The sequence below is a fragment of the Panthera leo genome, chromosome E1, assembly GCF_018350215.1.
Source record: "Panthera leo isolate Ple1 chromosome E1, P.leo_Ple1_pat1.1, whole genome shotgun sequence".
NCBI lineage: Eukaryota > Metazoa > Chordata > Mammalia > Carnivora > Felidae > Panthera > Panthera leo.
In genome coordinates, this window is record NC_056692.1 from 34483306 (window position 1) to 34502025 (window position 18720).

General features: G+C 38.2%; 1 protein-coding gene across 5 annotated transcripts in view; it reads left to right on the forward strand.

Annotated features, from left to right (window-relative positions):
* The window catches only part of SPAG9 (sperm associated antigen 9), a 132089-nt gene that overhangs the window by 76803 nt on the left and 36566 nt on the right, over positions 1-18720 (forward strand). For all 5 annotated transcript variants that reach the window (XM_042917270.1, XM_042917271.1, XM_042917273.1 and 2 more), the window contains 3 exons: positions 7169-7376; positions 7886-7985; positions 13391-13512. In XM_042917270.1, the coding sequence (XP_042773204.1) occupies positions 7169-7376; positions 7886-7985; positions 13391-13512 (430 nt within the window). The remainder of the gene's footprint in view (positions 1-7168; positions 7377-7885; positions 7986-13390; positions 13513-18720) is intronic.

Below are 18720 nucleotides of genomic sequence, written 5' to 3' on the forward strand. Positions count from 1 at the left end.
ACAGAGAGTTGTAAATCAAAAGAGCTGAAGAACCACTGCTTTAGACATTTAACTTTTACTTGTGGAGAAAGTAATGTAAACATAAAAATTAAGATATAAGGTGATAAGTGTTATAGTGGGGATTCATGGAGCTGGTTACCTCTTGTAATTTTGTCTTTACTTTCATGAGACTTAAAAATCTTTGACTCCAAAAGACAGACTTAGGGGGCGCCTGGGTGGCTCGATCAGTTGGGCATCTGACTCTTGATTTTGGCTCAGGTCGTGATCTCGAGGTTTGTGGGACTGAGCCTGCTTGGGAGTCTCTCTCTCCTCTGTCTCTGCCCCTCCCCCCTGCTGGCTGGCGCACACATGCTAGTGCTGTGTCTCTCTCTCTCTCTCTCTCTCTCTAAGTAAATAAACAAACAAACAAAAAAAGACAGACTTAGATAACAGAGTTGCTTGCACTTTTATTTGGCTTATTTCAGATGAAGTCAAGCAGGCTACTTAGGAAAACACTGGACATTTCCAAGTTGTCCTTCGTGGAATAATTTATCTTCAGTAGTTGTAAACTTACAGTGTCTCAGAACATAAATACTTATGGGGCAGTGGTGACTAACACATGACCTATGTATTCTGTACAGGACTGAGCACACGAGGGAGGCGTTTGATGAATGGAACAACTGAAAATATTTTCTAAAGGCTTGTAGACTTTTAGCCTGATCTCTAAAACCAGTAAGGAAAGGGCACAAAGACCAGATAGCTTTCGCCATGGTATCTCAAGTGAAGCTAAAAGTAATGACACCTGTTTTCTTTTGTGTGTAGTAAAATACATACAGTATACAATTTACCATCTTACTCGGGGTGCCTGGGTTAAGCGTCTGACTTCAGCTCAGGTCATGATCTCACAGTTGTGAGTTCAAGTCCCGCGTCGGGCTCTGCGCTGACAGCTCAGAGCCTGGAGCCTGCTTCGGATTCTGTGTCTCCCTCTCTCATAGTCTGTATCTCTCTGTCTCTCAAAAATAAACTAAAAATTTAAAAAAAAACACAATTTACCATCTTACTCATTTTTTAAAGTACACAGTTCAGCCATGTTAAGAATATTCACATGGTTGCGAAACACATCTCCAGAGGTTTTTCGTCTTGCAAATAAGAAACTCTGTACCTATTAAACAAGTCGCTCTTTCCGCCTCCTCCCAGCTCCAGTAACCACCATTCTACTTTCTCTTCTATGAGCTGGACTACCTTAGGTACTCATCTATGTGGAATCATGTGGTATTTGTCTTTTGTGACTGGCTTATTTCACTTAGCATAATGTCCTCAAGATTCATCTCCATTGTAGTATGTTTCAGGATTTCCTTTCTTTTTAAGGCTGAATAATAAATACTCCATTGTATATATAGACCGCATTTGATGTATCCATTCATCTCTTGATGGACATTTGGGTCTTCAACCTCTTGGCTATTTTGAATAATGCTGCTATGAACATGGGTGAGCAAGTATCTCTTCATGATTCTGCTTTCAATTCTTTTGGATGTATATCTGGAAGGGGTATTACTGGATTGATCATGTGGCAGTTCTGTTTTTAATTTTCTGAGGAAATACCACACTGTTTCCAGGGCAGGTGTACCATTGTATAATCCCACAAACTGTGTACAAGGGTTCTAATTTCTCCACATCTCACCAACTCTTGTTATTTTCTGTTTGTTTGTTTTGATAGCCATCCTAATGAGTGTGAGGTAATATTGTAGTTTTGATATGTATTTATCCGATGATTAGTAATGTTGAGCATCTTTTTGTGCTTTTTGCCTGTTCACATAACATCTTTGAAGGACGCCTATTCTATTAAAACACAATTTAATATGCATCGGAGCACCGTTCCCCTATAGGCATAGCACTGGAATCCCAAATCAGCGTCCTTCTTTTTGTGGACATTCTCCAGTGACATGCTCAGCCTACAATGTGAGAATCCCGTAAAAACTGGAGGGGGGAAATGGGTTACAAAGTCAGTACATTTGATAGAGATTTGACAACCATGTACGGCACCCAGTGCCACATGTTTGAAGAGGATGTGTTAAGGATAATTGGAATTGATAGGGCAGTGGTCTTCACATAAAGAGGCAATTGTAATCGAGACTTAGCTAAACAACGGGTGTTGGCGAGGGTGCAGAGAAAGGGGAACCCTCTTGCATTGTTGGTGGGAGTGCAGACTGGTTCAGGCATTCTGGAAAACAGTATGGGGGTTCCTCAAACATTTAAAAATAGAACTACCCGATGATCCAGCAATTTGCACTACTAGGTATCTACCCAAAGAATACAAAAATACTAATTCAAAGGGTAACATGCACCCCAGTGTTTATAGCAGCATTATCTACAATTGCCAAACTATAGAAGCAGCCTAAGTGTCCATCGACTGATGAATGGATAAAGATGTGGTATATATATGCATACACACACACACACACACACACACACACACACACACACACAATGGAATAGTACTCATCCATAAAAAAGAATGAATCTTGCCATTTGCAAAGACATGGATGGAGCTAGAGAGTATAATTCTAAACAAGTCAGTCAGAGAAAGACAAATACCATATGATTTCACTCATATGTAGAATTTAGAAAACAAAACAAATGAGCAAAGGGGGGAAAAAAAGAACAAATTTGATGGTTCCCAGAAGGGAGGTGGGTAGGTTAAATAGGTGATGGGGATTAAGGGGTACACTTGTTGTGATGAGCACTCGGTGATGTATGGAAGTGTTGAATCACTATATTCTACACCTGAAACTAATATTACACTGTATATTAACTCACTGGAATTTAAATAAACACTTAAAAAAAAAAAAAGACCATTAGCTAAAACAGTACAACTTGGCGAATGACTGGTATAAAATAGGAATTGGAGGTCTCCACAAGTCACAGACTGAATGTCAAATAATAGCATGCAACTCCCCTGTAACTTTATATTGAATAATTTATATAAATGCTCCCAGTTTCCATTAGGTTCTAATAAGAATTTTCTCTCATTTTGCACATGCTATCTTATGAACCTACTGTTGACCAAAAGTGATGTGTTTTATCTTTTAACAGGTTACTATTTAGGCTTGTATTTCTTCACTGTATCTTAGTTGGAGGCATTGTTAGTGACAGAATTTCATAATTTCTTTTGTAGTAGGTGCAGTGTAAGAATATTGTGCCTCCAGGGGCACCTGGGTGGCTCAGTCGGTTAAGTGTCCGACTTCGGGTCAGGTCATGATCTCACGGTTCGTGGGTTCAAGCCCCGCATCGGGCTCTGTGCTGACAGCTTAGAGCCTGGAGCCTGTTTCAGATTCTGTGTCTCCCTCTCTCTCTGCCCCAACCCCCACTTGTGCTCTGTCTTCCTCTGTCTCAAAAATAAACATTAAAAAATTTTTTTTCTTTAAAAGAACATGGTGCCTCCAAGCAAACACTGTAGCAGATACTTTTCCTGTCAGTGCTTTTACTAATCTCAGGAGCTTTATGTCACCACTGCTTGGGGGACCAACAAGAAATGCCACTTTTGAAAACTGTCCCCTGAAATTCACAGCTTTTCCCTCCTCAGCTCTCATGCTGTGTCCCTGAGATCCAGAAGTACAGCCCACACAGTGAGCTATTTTAATGAGTGTAAAATATTTTTATATGGTAAAAGTATAAAAGGGAAGTAAGTTACAGATAAAAAAACCTCATGTTATTTGGATAGCCCATGACAAATATAAAACATTTTCTTCGTGGGGTGCCTGGGTGGCTCACTTGTTTAAGTGTCCGACTCTTGCTGACCCAGGGCTCCATCTCATGAACTGTGGCATCATGTCCAGAGTCAAAACCAAGAGTTGGACCTTTAACAGACTGAGCCACCCAGGCTCTCCACATTATAGCTAATTTTATCAGCATATGGTTATTTAGTGTTGCACTTAAGGTGACAGATAAACAGTTATCTTAAACTTACAAGGCAGTAATGAATGGATAGCTCCCAATTCATTAGTAGTATGAATGGTTTTCTCAAAACTTTCTTTCAAAGTGAAAGATAACTTCATCTAGTTATACTAATTCAAATTTATTTTATTTTTTAAAAAAATTTTTTAATGTTTTTTTTTTATTTTTGAGAGACAGAGCATGAGGGTGGGGGGTGGGGGAGCGGAGAGAGAGGGAGACACAGAAGCTGAAGCAGGCTCCAGGCTCTGAGCTGTCAGCACAGAGCCCGACGTGGGGCTCAAACTCACAGACCGCGAGATCATGACCTGAGCCGAAGTCGGATGCTCAATCGACTGAGCCACCCAGGCGCCCCAATTCAAATTGATTTTAAACTTAATTTACTTTTTTCCTTTTTATGATAGTAATGCGTGCCTACCGTTAAAAAATTTAGAAACCGAGAAATATTAAAAGCAGTAAAAAGTTTTTTTACCTATTATCTGTAGCCACTTTATATAGCTAGAAGTTTGAGACTACATATATAGATTTATATTCTGAGTTTTGTAATTTTTTCTACTTACATGTATATGCATATATGTATGTATATATATGTGTGTGTATATACATATATATATGCCAACAAGGGCAAAAGAAAAAGCAAAAATCACTCATTATCCAACTACCCAGTCGCAACCACTATCAAAATCATCATTGTTGTAACAGAGCTTTTTCTAGCCATATTTTTTTAAATTGCTCATACTGTACTGAATTGTTCTTTGTTCTGTTTTGGTTTTTGAAAGAGAGAGAGAGTGTGCGTGTGCACGTGAGTGGAGGAGGGACACAGAGGGAGAGAGAGGATCTCAAGCAGTCTCCTTGCTGAGGGACTCAATCGTATAACCGTGAGATCATGACCTGAGCCAAAATCAAGAATCAGATGGTTAACAGGCTGAGCCTCCCAGGCACCCCTGCACTGAATTCTTTCAGTTCCCAGTCTCATTTGCAAAATATTTTGAAAATTTTCCATTTCAGGAAGTACCCTTCTACAACACAGTTTTTAATTGCTGCATATTAGTCTCTTATATGGATATGGTGTAATTTGCTTAATCTGTTTTGAAGCATTTAAGTTGTTTGCAGTTTTTTGCTGTTACAAATTATGTCATATGTACACTCTTTCTTTAGAAGTATATATATGTAGGGGCGCTTGGGTGGCTCTGTCGGTTAAGTACCTGACTTCAACTCAGGTCATGATCTCATGGTTTGTAGGTTTGAGCCCTGCAAACTGTGCTGACAGCTCAGCCTGGAGCCTGCTTCGGATTCTGTGTCGTACCCCCTGCCCCCGCCCCTCCCCCACTCACGCTCTGTCTCTCTGTCTTTCAAAAAGAAATAAATGTGGAGAATAGCACGCATTTTCTGGGATGAAGGTCATTGGCAAACACTTGAGTTTTAACCATGTGTTAGAGCTCAAGCCCACCAATAGAGCCACGATACTCAGACTCATAAATGGGTAACTCATGCTGGAGTGGCATTCACATTCTGTGATGTTTTACGTCTCTCATCATTTACAAACAAAAATCAGGGGGAAAAAATAACAACAACCCTCAGAGCCTGGGATAGGGATGAAGAGTTGGGGGCAGGACACTGTGGAAGGGATAAAGAACTTTTTTTAAACTTTAATTTCAGTTATTTATTCAGTATATATATATATATATATATATATATATATATACACACACACACACACATATACATACATATACATATATGTATATATGTATGTATATATATGTATATATATGTACACACACAAATATATGAATATATATATTCAGTCATATCATGTCAGTTATTTATAAATATTTAGTCTCAGTGTTATATTTGAGACTGACAGTGTTATAGTAGTTTCAGGTGTATAAGAGAGTGGTTCAACAGTTCCATATACTCCTCAGTGCTCATCAAGATGAGTATACTCATTGATCCCCTTCATCTATTTCACCCATCCCTCCACCCACCTCGCCTCTGCGACCCATGCTTTTGTTCAGGATAGTGAAGTGTCTGGTTTTCAGTTTGTTTCCCCCACACCACTTTGTTCATTTGTTTCTTAAATTCCACATATGACTGAAATCGTATGGTATTTGTCTTTCTTTGACTGGCTTATTTCACTTAGCATAATATTCTCTAGCTCCATCCATGTCGCAAATGGCAAGATTTAATTCTTTTTTTATGGCTGAATAATATTCCATTGTATATACACACCACATCTTCTGGATAAAGAGCTCTTGATTTGCCACAGCAAATACAATTTACATAAATCTATATTCTCATCTGGTAATTGGTTTTATATTTGTTCAGCCACTCTTGGTAGTGAAATTTGCACTACATCAAAATTCATGATAGCAAATTAATATTAGGAGATGATAATGAAGGTGAAAATGTTCTAATGTTGTAAAGCTAAGAGTTTGGGTAATAAAGTTCTCCAAGTTTGATTGCTTTCATTGTCATTTCTGTCCACCATAGCACCAGTAGTTGACCGTATGACAAAAATGCTTTCTTATACTTGGGTAGAGTTTTAAATTTGAATTTGAACACACTCTGACTTCTCAGCACCAAAACCAACCTAAATCTCTCAGATGGTGTAATACAAAGCTTAGAGTATGCTTTAATTTTGATTGGTATATTGTTAGTTTTTAACAACGTTCTTTAAAAGTTAAAAAGGATAGCATTTTAAAGGGAGAAATAAAAGTCACTAAAGATCATCCCCCACCATAGCATAATTTAATTTTTTAAGTTACGTTTATTTATACTTTTGCCTTAGGCCATGTGTTTCAGAACTCTCAGAGTTGTGCAGAGTATATTGTTATAAATTGTAATAATTGCTAACACTTTAAATAGTATGTGTAAGCACTTCACTAAGTCTTTTTTTTTTTTCTTTAATGTTTATTTATTTTTGAGAGAGAGAGACGGGGTGAGCAGGGGAGAGCAAAGAAAGAGGGAGACACAGGATCCAAAGCAGCCTCCGGGCTCTGAGCCGTCAGCACAAAGCCTGACACAAGGCTCCAGCTCACAAACTGTGAGATCATGACCTGAGCCCAAGTTGGTTGCTTAACCAACTGAGCCACTTGGGTGCCCTTCAGTCAGTGACTGTTACTGATTTTTTAATAGAATTTTCTCTCTGTAAGTCTTTTCCTTAACCCATTTAAGAAAACGGTTTAAAGTAAATGAATCATTTAAAGATTTTACCATAATTCTTTTTATTTTGTAGGATGAACTTTCTGATGTTAGCCAAGGAGGATCTAAAGCTACCACTCCAGCATCAACAGCTGCGTCAGATGTGGCAGTAATTCCTACAGATACTCCCTTAAAGGAAGATAATGAAGGATTTGTGAAGGTTGCAGATACACCAAATAAGCCAGAGATAAGCAAGCATATTGAAGTACAGGTAGCTCAAGAAACTAGAAATGTATCAACAGGTAAGTGACCTCAGTTCTTTACTTTCTGGCAAAGATCATGTGGGTATGAAAAGATACATTTTAGGAGTGTTACTGCTTTAGAGTTATAAAATTATCTTCAATTGTAAATAAGCTGAAAAGAGGTGATGATCAAATAAAATTTTGGACAGCTGAGTTTGGGGAGCCTGAAACGCAGGAGAACAGTCTTTTTCTGCCCCTGGCCTTAGATCATAAGTCTTCATCTTTAATTTCTCTGTGTTTCACTCCTTAGTTAGTAAAAAACAAAAACAAGGCGTTCTGGCCTGGGATACAATGGACTGTATCCCAAGAAACCCAAAACAAACCGGTTTCTGATATTGACTGTTAATTGAATATGACATGTTGTCTAACCCCATGTTTCCTAGAACCCACTCCTTAAAATTTTTTTATGTTGAAATGATGAATTTACAACCATTAAAGCAACAGGATTTTTATATTAGGGGCAGTATGGGATATATGTATTATTTATGTCATCTTGTCCTTTTCCTAAGGTTCTGCTGAAAATGAAGAGAAGTCAGAAGTTCAAGCAATCATTGAATCCACTCCTGAGTTGGATATGGACAAAGATCTCAGTGGATATAAAGGCTCGAGGTACCGTAAATGTTAAATTAAGACATCTTATCCTTCCTTTTCGCCTCTCCCAGAAGCATATTGTTCTCTGGTCTCTGGGCAGAAAAAATGCATTCAAATGTTTTGCTGAAGAAATGTTGGTATTATATTCCAGTTTCCACTTTTGAAATGGTTTAAATATTTTGTGAAATGTTGCCATTGCAGCATCAGGGGTTAGAAACATATGGAAGGACAGGGGAAAAAGACAGCCAAGGTGTAACCAATACTTTCTGGAATTTGAGGAAACAGAAACAGGAGTAGGGGAAGTAACAATGTGAGCAAACTTTGTTCCTTCCCCCAGATCAGGAAAACGATTATGTACCCCCTTAAAAAATGATTTCAGGGTGCCTGGCTGGCTCAATTGGTGGAGCATATGGCTCTTGATCTCAGGGTCGTGAGTTCAAGCCCCGTGCTGGGCGTTGGAGCCTACTCAAAACAAAAACGACTCCTCCCACCCCCTAAACTGTAATGCTATCATTATTGGAAGAAATCAGTCTCATTTTACATGGGGAGGCTGTTTAGTGGTGGCAAGAGAATTGTTATGTGTCATCTAAATCTTAGTCAATGTCATCTAAAGCATGTGGATGTTCAAGAATGTCACACAGGAGCTACTTCCCTTCTCCTAATTTCATCTATAACATTTATCCTTTAATAATAATGACTGTAAAATTACCATTGATTGATCACTGCAGTCGTGGTTAAAAGCATGAACCTAGAGTAAGACTATGTGGGTTCAAATACTGCCTTGGATTTGAATCTGAGATATATTTTTTCATCCATAAAAGAGAATTCTGGGGTGCCTGGGTGGCTCAGTTGGTTAAGCGTCTGACTTCAGCTCAGGTCATGATCTAGCAGTCCATGAATTCTAGTCGTCCATGAACTCGAGCCCTGTGTTGGGCTCTGTGCTGACAGCTCAGAGCCTGGAGCCTGCTTCAAATTCTGTGTCTCCCTCTCTCTGCCCCTCGCCAACTCACGCCTCTGTCTCTCTTTCTCTCAAAAGTAAATAAACATTAAAAAATTAAAAAAAAAAAAAAAAGGAAGGAATTCTGATAATACTTAAGATGATTGTGAGAAGTAAATGTATGTTAAATCATTGGCAAAGGGCCTACTTTAATAAAATGTTAGCTGGTATTGTCATTATCCTCATTTAATATTTTATATATATATATATATTTATATATATATATAGTTTATATATATATTATATGTATATATATATTATATATATATATAGTTTATTTATTTTGAGAGCAAGTGGGGGAGGGGTAGAGAGGGAGAGAGAGAGCAAGAATCCCAAGCAGGCTCTGCTCTGTTCAGCACAATGCCTGATGCGGGGCTCAAACTCACAAGCCATGAGATCATGACTCGAACCAAAGTTGGACGCTCAACCAACTGAGCCACCCAGGTGCTCCTCATTTAATATAGTTTTTTTTTTTTTTTCATTTAATATAGTTTTAATTGCAACCTTATGAAGTAAATATCTTTATCCCCATTTAACAGTCAAGGAAGCTCAGAATTGTATAGTAACTTGCCCAAGATTACCAAGTTAGCAAGTGGAGCTGGCATTCAATCTAAGACTCTCTGATTTCAAAGGCTGTGTCCTGTGAAAACATCTTTTCTTTTTTTTAATTTAATTTTTTATTTTTAAAAATTTACATCCAAATTAGCATATAGTGCAACAATGATTTCAGGAGTAGATTCCTTGTGTCCCTTATCCATTTAGCCCATCCCCCCTCCCACAACCCCTACAATAACCCTCAGTTTGTTCTCCATATTTATGAGTCTCTTCTGTTTTGTCCCCCTCCCTGTTTTTATATTATTTTTGTTTCCCTTCCCTTATGTTCATCTGTTTTTTCTCTTAAAGTCCTCATATGAGTGAAGTCATACGATTTTTGTCTTTCTCTGACTGACTAATTTCACTCACCATAATACCCTCCAGTTCCATCCACGTAGTTGCAAATGGCAAGATTTCATTCTTTTTGATTGCCGAGTAATACTCCATTGTATGTATATACCATATCTTCTTTATCCATTCATCCATCTATGGGCATTTGGGCTCCTTCCATATTTTGGCTATTGTTGATAGTGCTGCTACAAACATGGGGGTGCATGTGTCCCTTCAAAACAGCACACCTGTATCCCTTGGATAAATGCCTAGTAGTGCAATTGCTGAGTCGTAGGGTAGTTCTATTTTTAGTTTTTTTGAGGCACCTCCATACTGTTTTCCAGAGTGGCTGCACCAGCTTGCATTCCCAAAAACATCTTTTCCTTACTGTTTATTTAAAGGTGTAAACAATGCAGAGTGTAAAAAGTGAAATTTACTTTTTATGTGTCCTCTCCTAAGCCTAGGAGATGCTGCTGCTTATAAGCACTTGTGTGCTTTTGTCATTCTGAACCTCTGTAAAAGTTAAAAATATTATTTTTATTAGACTCTTACATGTATGCAGTATTAAGGTCAAGTGGTAATAATACAAAATTTGAAGGGCAGTAGTAGTCCCTTGCCCCTGCCTACCCCTTGTTCCCATTCCCAGTAGGCAGTGTCTCTCTCTTCTTCATTATCTTTTTCTCTCCCACCAGCCCCCACCCCCCGCCCCCACAAAAGTGGCTCAACTTTTCTGGGGAAACGAACAGGGCGAGGAAGGCTCTCTGTAGGAACTCGCCTTGCTGGGCAGGACTGCCAGGCCCCAGGTCTGTCTAGAAGGCAGGAGAGGGATCAGCGTCATGCCCCCTTTGGTCCGTCCTGGGAGCAGGGATCCAGGCCCTTGCTACTTGGGGCCGAGGTGGGAAACAGCCTTGCCTGTTTTCCCAGGGTCTCCAGCGAGTGTCCATGCTGTGCTCAGAATTGATACCAACCTTCTTGTGGGGCAGGTCAATGTCGAGCTCAACTCTCCCCCAGCATGTTGAGCCCCAATTGACCTCACTAGAGCAGCCTTCACAGGTTGTCCATGGAGAACTTGTGCTTCGGCACAGCTGAGACTGTGGTGTGGCGGCAGCCACGTCTTAGTTCTCTTTTGCCATTTTTCTTCAGGTATCGGAATCATATCCTGATGGTTCTCTTCCTTGCTCCTTCTGTTTCTCAGCTGAGATTCTGTGAGAAAATTAAGTCCTAATGCCCTAGGGCATCCCTTGTGCTAATGAATTAGCTACACTCCTGTGCATCTAGAATGGAGACAACGGTCACTCAAATCACTTTCTGTGTTCTGTGGATTAAATGAGGAACCTGATTTTATTTTATTTTTGTAATTAAAAATTTTTTTTAAATCTTTATTTTTTTTTTTTTTGACAGAGAGAGACAGAGACAGAGAGTGAGAGCAGGGGAGGAACAGAGAGAGAGGGAGACACAGAATCTGAAGCTCCAGGCTCTAAGCTGTCAGCACAGAGCCCGAAATGGGGCTTGAACCCATGAACAGTGAGTTCATGACGTGAGCTGAAGTCGGATGCTTAACTGACAGAGCCACCCAGGTGCCCCAAGGAACCAGATTTTAAAAACGCTGATACTAGCTGTTGGCTTTACAGTGAAAGATGACAAGGATAGCTCCTTAAATCACCATCCTTCCTTTCATCTTCCCAATATAATTCTGTCTCTGTGTTTGCTAAATTAACATTCATTATTTAAATCATCATGACTATATAAATACTGATCACAGCTTAGCCACAGAATATATTGATTACATTTACTTTCTTTTACAACTTTGTTTTTCTGGACTCAGTAAAACCCTAGTGGGATTTTGTTTTGTTTGCTTAGGCTTAGGTTAGTAGCAGGGCGGGGGCAGAGAGACGGAGAGAGAATCTTAAGCAGACTCCATGCTGACATGGGGCTCAGTCTCATGACCTTGAGATCAGGAGCTGAGCCAAAAGCAAGAGTTCTCTGGGGGCGGGGGGGGGGGGGGGGGGAGGTGTCACTGTTCCGGAGGATTGGACCTCACTGTCATAGGGTTTCTTGTGCTTTTGTCCCATCCTTCTGTTTTAGGCTCCCCCTTGCATGCACCTGTCTATAGATTGCTGGTTCCTTCAATTCCTGGGCTTCTCAGAGGTTCTGGCAACGTGCTGTGTTCATTCCTCCCTAAACCCCAGTGGCTTATCGGATTTTTCTGGTCTGTCAAATCCGTTTCTGTTACTGGCCTGTTTTCTGTCTTAACAGAATTTTGTTCACATTTCGTCTGCTGCAATTTCTTTATCTATTTTCTATGTCCTATTGGGTGACAAATGACTATGTCTAGTCCACCAAGTTTAACTAGAAATCCTGTGCAGGATAATGTTAGTGCACACACAAACATTTCCCCATTTCCTTCCATATTCCTGCAATAAAGGGCTTATATATACACTGTTTTGTAACTTGCTTTAAAAAAACAAAAACAAAAAGCACCTCTATATAATGGGCTTCTTTAGTTTGTAAAGCTCTACTTTGATGTTTTTAACTATAAAGTTAAAAGTTTTTAACTTTTATGTATATCCATAACTTACCTCTGTCCTGTTAATGATCAGTTAGGTCATTTCAATTTTAGCTACTATAGGAATGCTACTCTGATCATCCTTTTACATTTGTAATTTCCTTCTTATGACAGGGTTTTTTTATGAATTTTTTTAGACATTGGCTTTTTGGGTCAGTGGGTATTTATATTATAAATTTTAATAGATTCTGTAATTTCCCTTAAAAGAAAAATAAAACAGCCATGCCAAGTTATACCCAGATAACATATAACACGGTAGTTAACATCATGCATTCTGAAACCTGACTGTCTAGGTTTGAATCCTGCCTCTTTCTCTCATTTGCTGGACAATCTTGGCAAGTTCCTAAATCTCTTTAGTTTCCTCTTCTATAAAATTGGGATGATAGCACCTCCTTTATAGAGTAGGTGCGAGGATTCAGTAAGGCATTCTTGGTAAGGCGCTTATACAGTGCCAGGTGCCACGCAGAACAGTGCTCTGTTGGCTGTCATTCTGTATTTTCATTCTGTATTTTCTTCCACAGTTCTTTTGTTTTTTTTTGTTATAAATGTTTATTTATTTATTTTGAGAGAGAGAGAATGCTGTTGGGGGGGGGGGGGCGTGGGGGGGCGTACAGAGGGAGAGGGAGAATCCCAGGCAGACTCCATGCTATCAGCACAGAGCCCAGCGTGGGGCTTGATCCCACAACTGTGAGATCCCGAGCTGAAATTAAAGTCAGATGTTCAACCGACTGAGCCACCCAGGCACCCCTCTTCAGTCATTGTATCTGTGAAATTTGATGAGAATTGCTTAGGAAACCTTTCAGAAATCTTTTGAAATTATGTTTTGTATTAAATATAAATTTAATAGGCAATTACTTGCCTATTGTATTCATTTTACACTGTTGACAACGTCTTTGTAACATTTGTTGATTTGTTTGTGTTGTTTTTGTTGCATAGCACTCCCACCAAAGGCATAGAGAACAAAGCTTTTGATCGCAATACAGAATCTCTCTTTGAAGAACTGTCTTCAGCTGGCTCAGGCTTAATTGGAGATGTGGATGAAGGAGCGGATTTACTAGGTATGATAGCTTATCTGAAGAAGTATCATACTGTTTTAAAAATAGATTTTAAATGATTTAATTGAACATTACTTTAAAATGTCCTCAACAGTTCAGTAGCACACAGTGATTGCACTTTCAGGTAATTAATAGGAAAGTATTCTTTGAGATTATGAAAATTTTAAATGAAAGCATCTTTGCATGTGGATATCTCTCAAATTGAATTGCATTTAAATTTGTATTTTGAAATTCACATAGCACATTTTATTGAGTCTGTGCTATATTCCAAGAACAATATTACACATAAGGAGCACAGTGGGGTGTGTGTGTGTGTGTGTGTATGTGTATGTGTATGTGTATGTGTATGTGTATAGACTGATAGATAGTTCCTGGCTTAAGTACATTTCTTTTCTTTTTTCTTTTTTTTTTTTTTTTAATATTTACTGATTTTGGGGAGAGTGCAGGTGGGGGAGGGGCAGCGAGAGGGGGCCAGAGGATCCAAATCAGGCTCTGTGCTGACAGCAGCAAGCCTGATGTGGTGCTCGAACTCACAAACCGCGAGATCATGACCTGAGCTGAAGTCAGGTGCTCAACTGACAGCCACTCAGGTGCCCCTTAAGTAGATTTCTTTAAATTCTGTTGACTTTAATTAAGTAAGAGTATATAATACTTGTTTTTTTTCTGAGATTTCACAGAGTATTCTGTTTTAGCTTTATGGGATGTAATCAGTTTTGAGTTTGTGTTTTTGAAGAACACCTGGTTTGAAAAGAATACTGCATTTAGCTCTTCCAGTACTTGTCTGGTGACCTTTGCCAAATGGCTTATCCTCTCCCAATCTTAGTTTCTTAACTATGAAATGAAGGAACTGGATTCTTGTTCAAAGATTGAGCCAGCTGTGGCTCACTGACCCAAATCCAGCTCCTCTCCTGTGTGTATGAATCAAACTTTATTAGAACACAGCCACTATCATTTGTTTACTTATTATGTGTAGTTGCTTTGGACCCAACAGCAGTTCAGTAGTCGGTAACAGAGATCATATGGCTTACAAAGACAAAAGAGTCACCATCTGACCCTTTACATAAAGAATGTGGAGACTCCTGCTCTAGGTGATCCATAAAGTTTCTTTTAATGATAATTATGAGATTCTGACTTAATGTCAGTTAGCTTTGATGTACCCTTCTTATAATTTAAAACCTTACAGAAATTGAAAATCTTACAGTATTAAAAACCTATGCCTTTGGAATAGATACTGGTCTCTAAAAAAAGTTTTTGTATCTATTAGTGTAATTATAATAAAGACTATATAGTGTTCTCAAAAGGTGCTCTTTGTTAGTTCTTGTGAATATAGAATGGGATTGCTTGCGTTAATTTGTGTTAAATTTATTGATTACCATTATGTCCTCAAAAGTTTGAAGTATTTTTTGAAGGAAATGTAAGTTGTGTCTAAATGGAGCTCACAGTCTATTTCACAAGGGAGATTGAAAGTTTATCATAAATAAAACTATTCTCAGTTAGTCATAGACTTCCACTGTTAAAGTCTAAGTAAAAGATTGGAAGCAGTTGAATGAGTTTGCATTTCTCAAGGAGGGCTAAAGATTAATTCTTAAGGAACACTCCATTTTTTAACATTTAAATTTACACTGTAACTTTAGTTAACATTTAATTATGCATAAAAAGTTCTGTTTAGGAAACTGAGTCCCTGGCAAAATTGAAGGGTATATGCAAAAAATGTTAGAAAGAAGAATTTTTAAGTGTTTATTATATACAGTAAGATTCACTCTTTATGGTGAATTTTTTGAGTTTTGACAAATGGGCACAATTTATAATCACCAGCAGAATCAATATACCCCCCAAAATTCTTTCATGCTGCTCTTTGTATTTAACCAGAGTGAAGCACTTTTTTTTTTTTTAAAGTTTATTCATTTATTTTGAGAGAGAGAGAAAGAGAGAAAATGAGGAAGCAGAGGAAGGGCAGAGAGAGAGGGAGAGAGGAACCCAAGCAGGCTCCATGCAGGCAGCGCAGAGCCTGATGCAGGGCTCCAACTCACTAACAGTGAGATCATGACTTGAGGTGAAATCAAGAGTCAGATGCTTAACCGACTGAGCCACCCAGGTACCCCATGAATGAAGTGCTTTTTTAATGTATACTCTTTATTACTTCATAATCCAATATTGAATAATATAATTTTTGAGGTTGGTGGTTCCAAACTTAACTTTTTGTAAAGAGTTAAGAAGCCACATAGTATTTAGAGATAATTGTGGTCTTTTAAATCAGATGAAAGCTTCCACTCTTTAAGTCAGAAAATTAAGCATAATGAATAGGTTAACAGCAAAATCCTGATAACTCTGGTTTCCTTTCTACTTCGAAAATAAGAAATAGACTGTAAACTAGTGTCTTTTCCCTTTTTCAGATACCGATATATTTTTCTCTAGAATGTTCCAGATTAGAAGATTTTACTCTATTACCTTAAGTGTAGTGACTCATGCTTACATGAATACCTTGTGGTCAAAGATGGTAAATGAAATTTCCAAGTCATACATGTGTTCCCTGGCTTCTCTTCTGTACAGTTCTGTGATAGCAATTGAAGTGTAATACTAAATGGAAGATAGTGAAACTAACAAAATTGTTTCCCAAAGTTCTTTAATTGACTTGGGTTGATAAATAAGTACATAGTCCATTTCTGTGATTCATTATTCATTTTCTTAATTACTATATTATTGTAGAACTCTTTTCTTGTTCAAGGATATAAATTTTCGCAATCATTATGCCTATACTCAACATTTAGAGTATTTTTTTCTGATTTTAATTTAAAAGAGGCACCTCCCCCCACCCCCATTTGTCCTTATCCTTTGACTTTATTTTCATCAGTTCTTTTTCTATTCACTTTAGTCATGTATTCTCTATGGCCACTTTCTAGAACTTGGAAATCATACATCCTACTCTTGGGATTTTCTTTCTCTTGTTATCTTCTATATTTTTAACTTTTCTGTCTTTACTTCTTCTATTCTCATTTAAGCATGTTCAGATCTTTTCCATTTAAAAATCAAAGTACTGCCCTCTTCTGACCCTATACCTTCAGCACCTTTCCACCCAGTCGCTCACTTTCTTTGCATTTCTGCTTTATGCAGCAGTATCAGTGAGGTATCTCCCAGATGCTTGTGATACATCAGTGAACAAAGCGGACTTTTTGAATGTGTAGGTACTTTAAATTGGCAGGATCTCCCTTTTCCCACTCGCACCTCTTCTCCTGCAGTCTGTGTGGACATTCTTCCCTGCACTCTCCTTGCCTGAAACAGCCTTCTTGTTTGCTATATCCAGCGGTTCCTTCTGGTTCCATCTACATTCTTTCATATGACTTCTCAGGTAGCATTTGTCTTTAACACCATCTTTGCTGAATTTCTGTGATAACAGACTTTCCTGCATTCTTTCCTGCCTCTTTTCTTTTCCAGTCTTCTTTACAGGATCCTCTTCTCTCCCCACCTTTCAGATATCAGTGCCCCAGGCATGCTTCTTTGCGAAATCTTATTTGCTCTTGTTTCTTGGCTTTCATAGAAAAGTGCTCCACAGTTTTTATCTCCTTCTAAGATCTTTTTCTAGAGCCCCAGACTACTACTTCCAGGCAGGCCACAAGACACCTCTAAGATGATTTATAGGGCTTTACACTTGATGTGCCTAAAGCTCAGTTCATCATTCGTTGTCCTGTTCCTCAAGGCTATTCCTACCCCAGCGTGTACTGTCTCAGTGAATGAATGAGCTCAGTGTCCACTCAGTTCTCCATTCAGGAACTCTCCTGCTTCCTTGAGAACCAATCACCAAAGCTTGTTTACTCCCTTTCTTTAAAAAAAAAAAAAAAAAAAAAATCTATGTATCTATGTCTTTCTATATCCCCTTGCATATCCTCTTGTTGGAATTCTGCTTTGATCCCCTAGTTAAAGCTCCATTGTCCATGAAATGTATTCTCATGGACCTCACTTTCTTCGATGTGCCACACTTTGTTCTTTACTATAATTGTATACATACTCCTTTCCCTGGGGCTCTAAGCTCTGTGTGGCCAAGACAACTCTGTCCTTTGCTCACTAGTGAGTCTTTAGCACACAACACAGCAGTTTAGTGAATGGATTGCTACGTAGTTCTATTAGTTTTATTTCACCTCTAAATCTGTGATTCTTTCACCTTTTAGAATTAAAACTCCTTTATGGGAGAATTTGTAAGAAAGCAGTGTACTTTTGGGAAAATGCATGTATAGGTAGACAAAATTGTGCATACTTTCTCAAGGGATTAACAGATCATTTGGAGGCCCAGCTATGGACGTAGCTTGAGGATTGGTACTAACATCCAAGGGAGACTTCTATGATTTACAAAACTGCCAGGCAGTTTGCTTGTTTTTTAATAGGTAAAGTTGGCAAATATGTTAGATCTACGTTTATGTTTGGTTGAAGCCTTGAATAGAAGTGGGGCCACTTCAAGTTATGTTTTTCTTATAGTTAGGAGTTAGTTTTTATCAGTACATTTCAAAGTGAAAATTTTGCACAATCCTATTGACCACATATTAAATTTATACACTCGATTTTGAGAGAACTCTTCCTGAGAATGTGTAAACTTTAGAAACTACATTATCAGATATGATTCCCATATGGTACATATTTCAAGATTTTTTCTTATTTATAATATTTACATTGTGTTCAGCTAATGGTTTCTCTACATCTTTTAAATTTTATTGTCTCCTTTCTCTCATTTTGAAACAAATGAGCATAGATCTTGCTTTCTGAAAACAATCTAATTGTGATTCTCATTCATTTTTCTCTTGGGCTGCTTACCCAGGGGAATATTCTGGTGTGTATGCTTTTAAATACTTTAATATTACTGCTTTTTAAGCTAGGTGTTCTTGGCTGCTATCCTCATGTAATGCTTTCTCATCATTTTTTTCTGCTCAACTATTTTTTTTTTTTTGCCTTCCATATATTTTCAGCTTTTATGCTTATCTCCCTACATGCTTGAGAGTTTATAGCAAACGCAGTCATTACATAAGCTTTTTTCAACCAATCTAAACCCTATTTCTTCTGACTGTAAAGCTTTATTGGAAGTTAACATTAGTGTTTAAAGCACATATTTCAGCAGTATCTTGCCAAAATTCATTTTGGAATTGGAATCTGGAAACTTTTTTAGTTTGTCTTTATTTTCACTTTTTGAAGAATATATAGATGATTAAATAAGCTACTGTTTCTGAC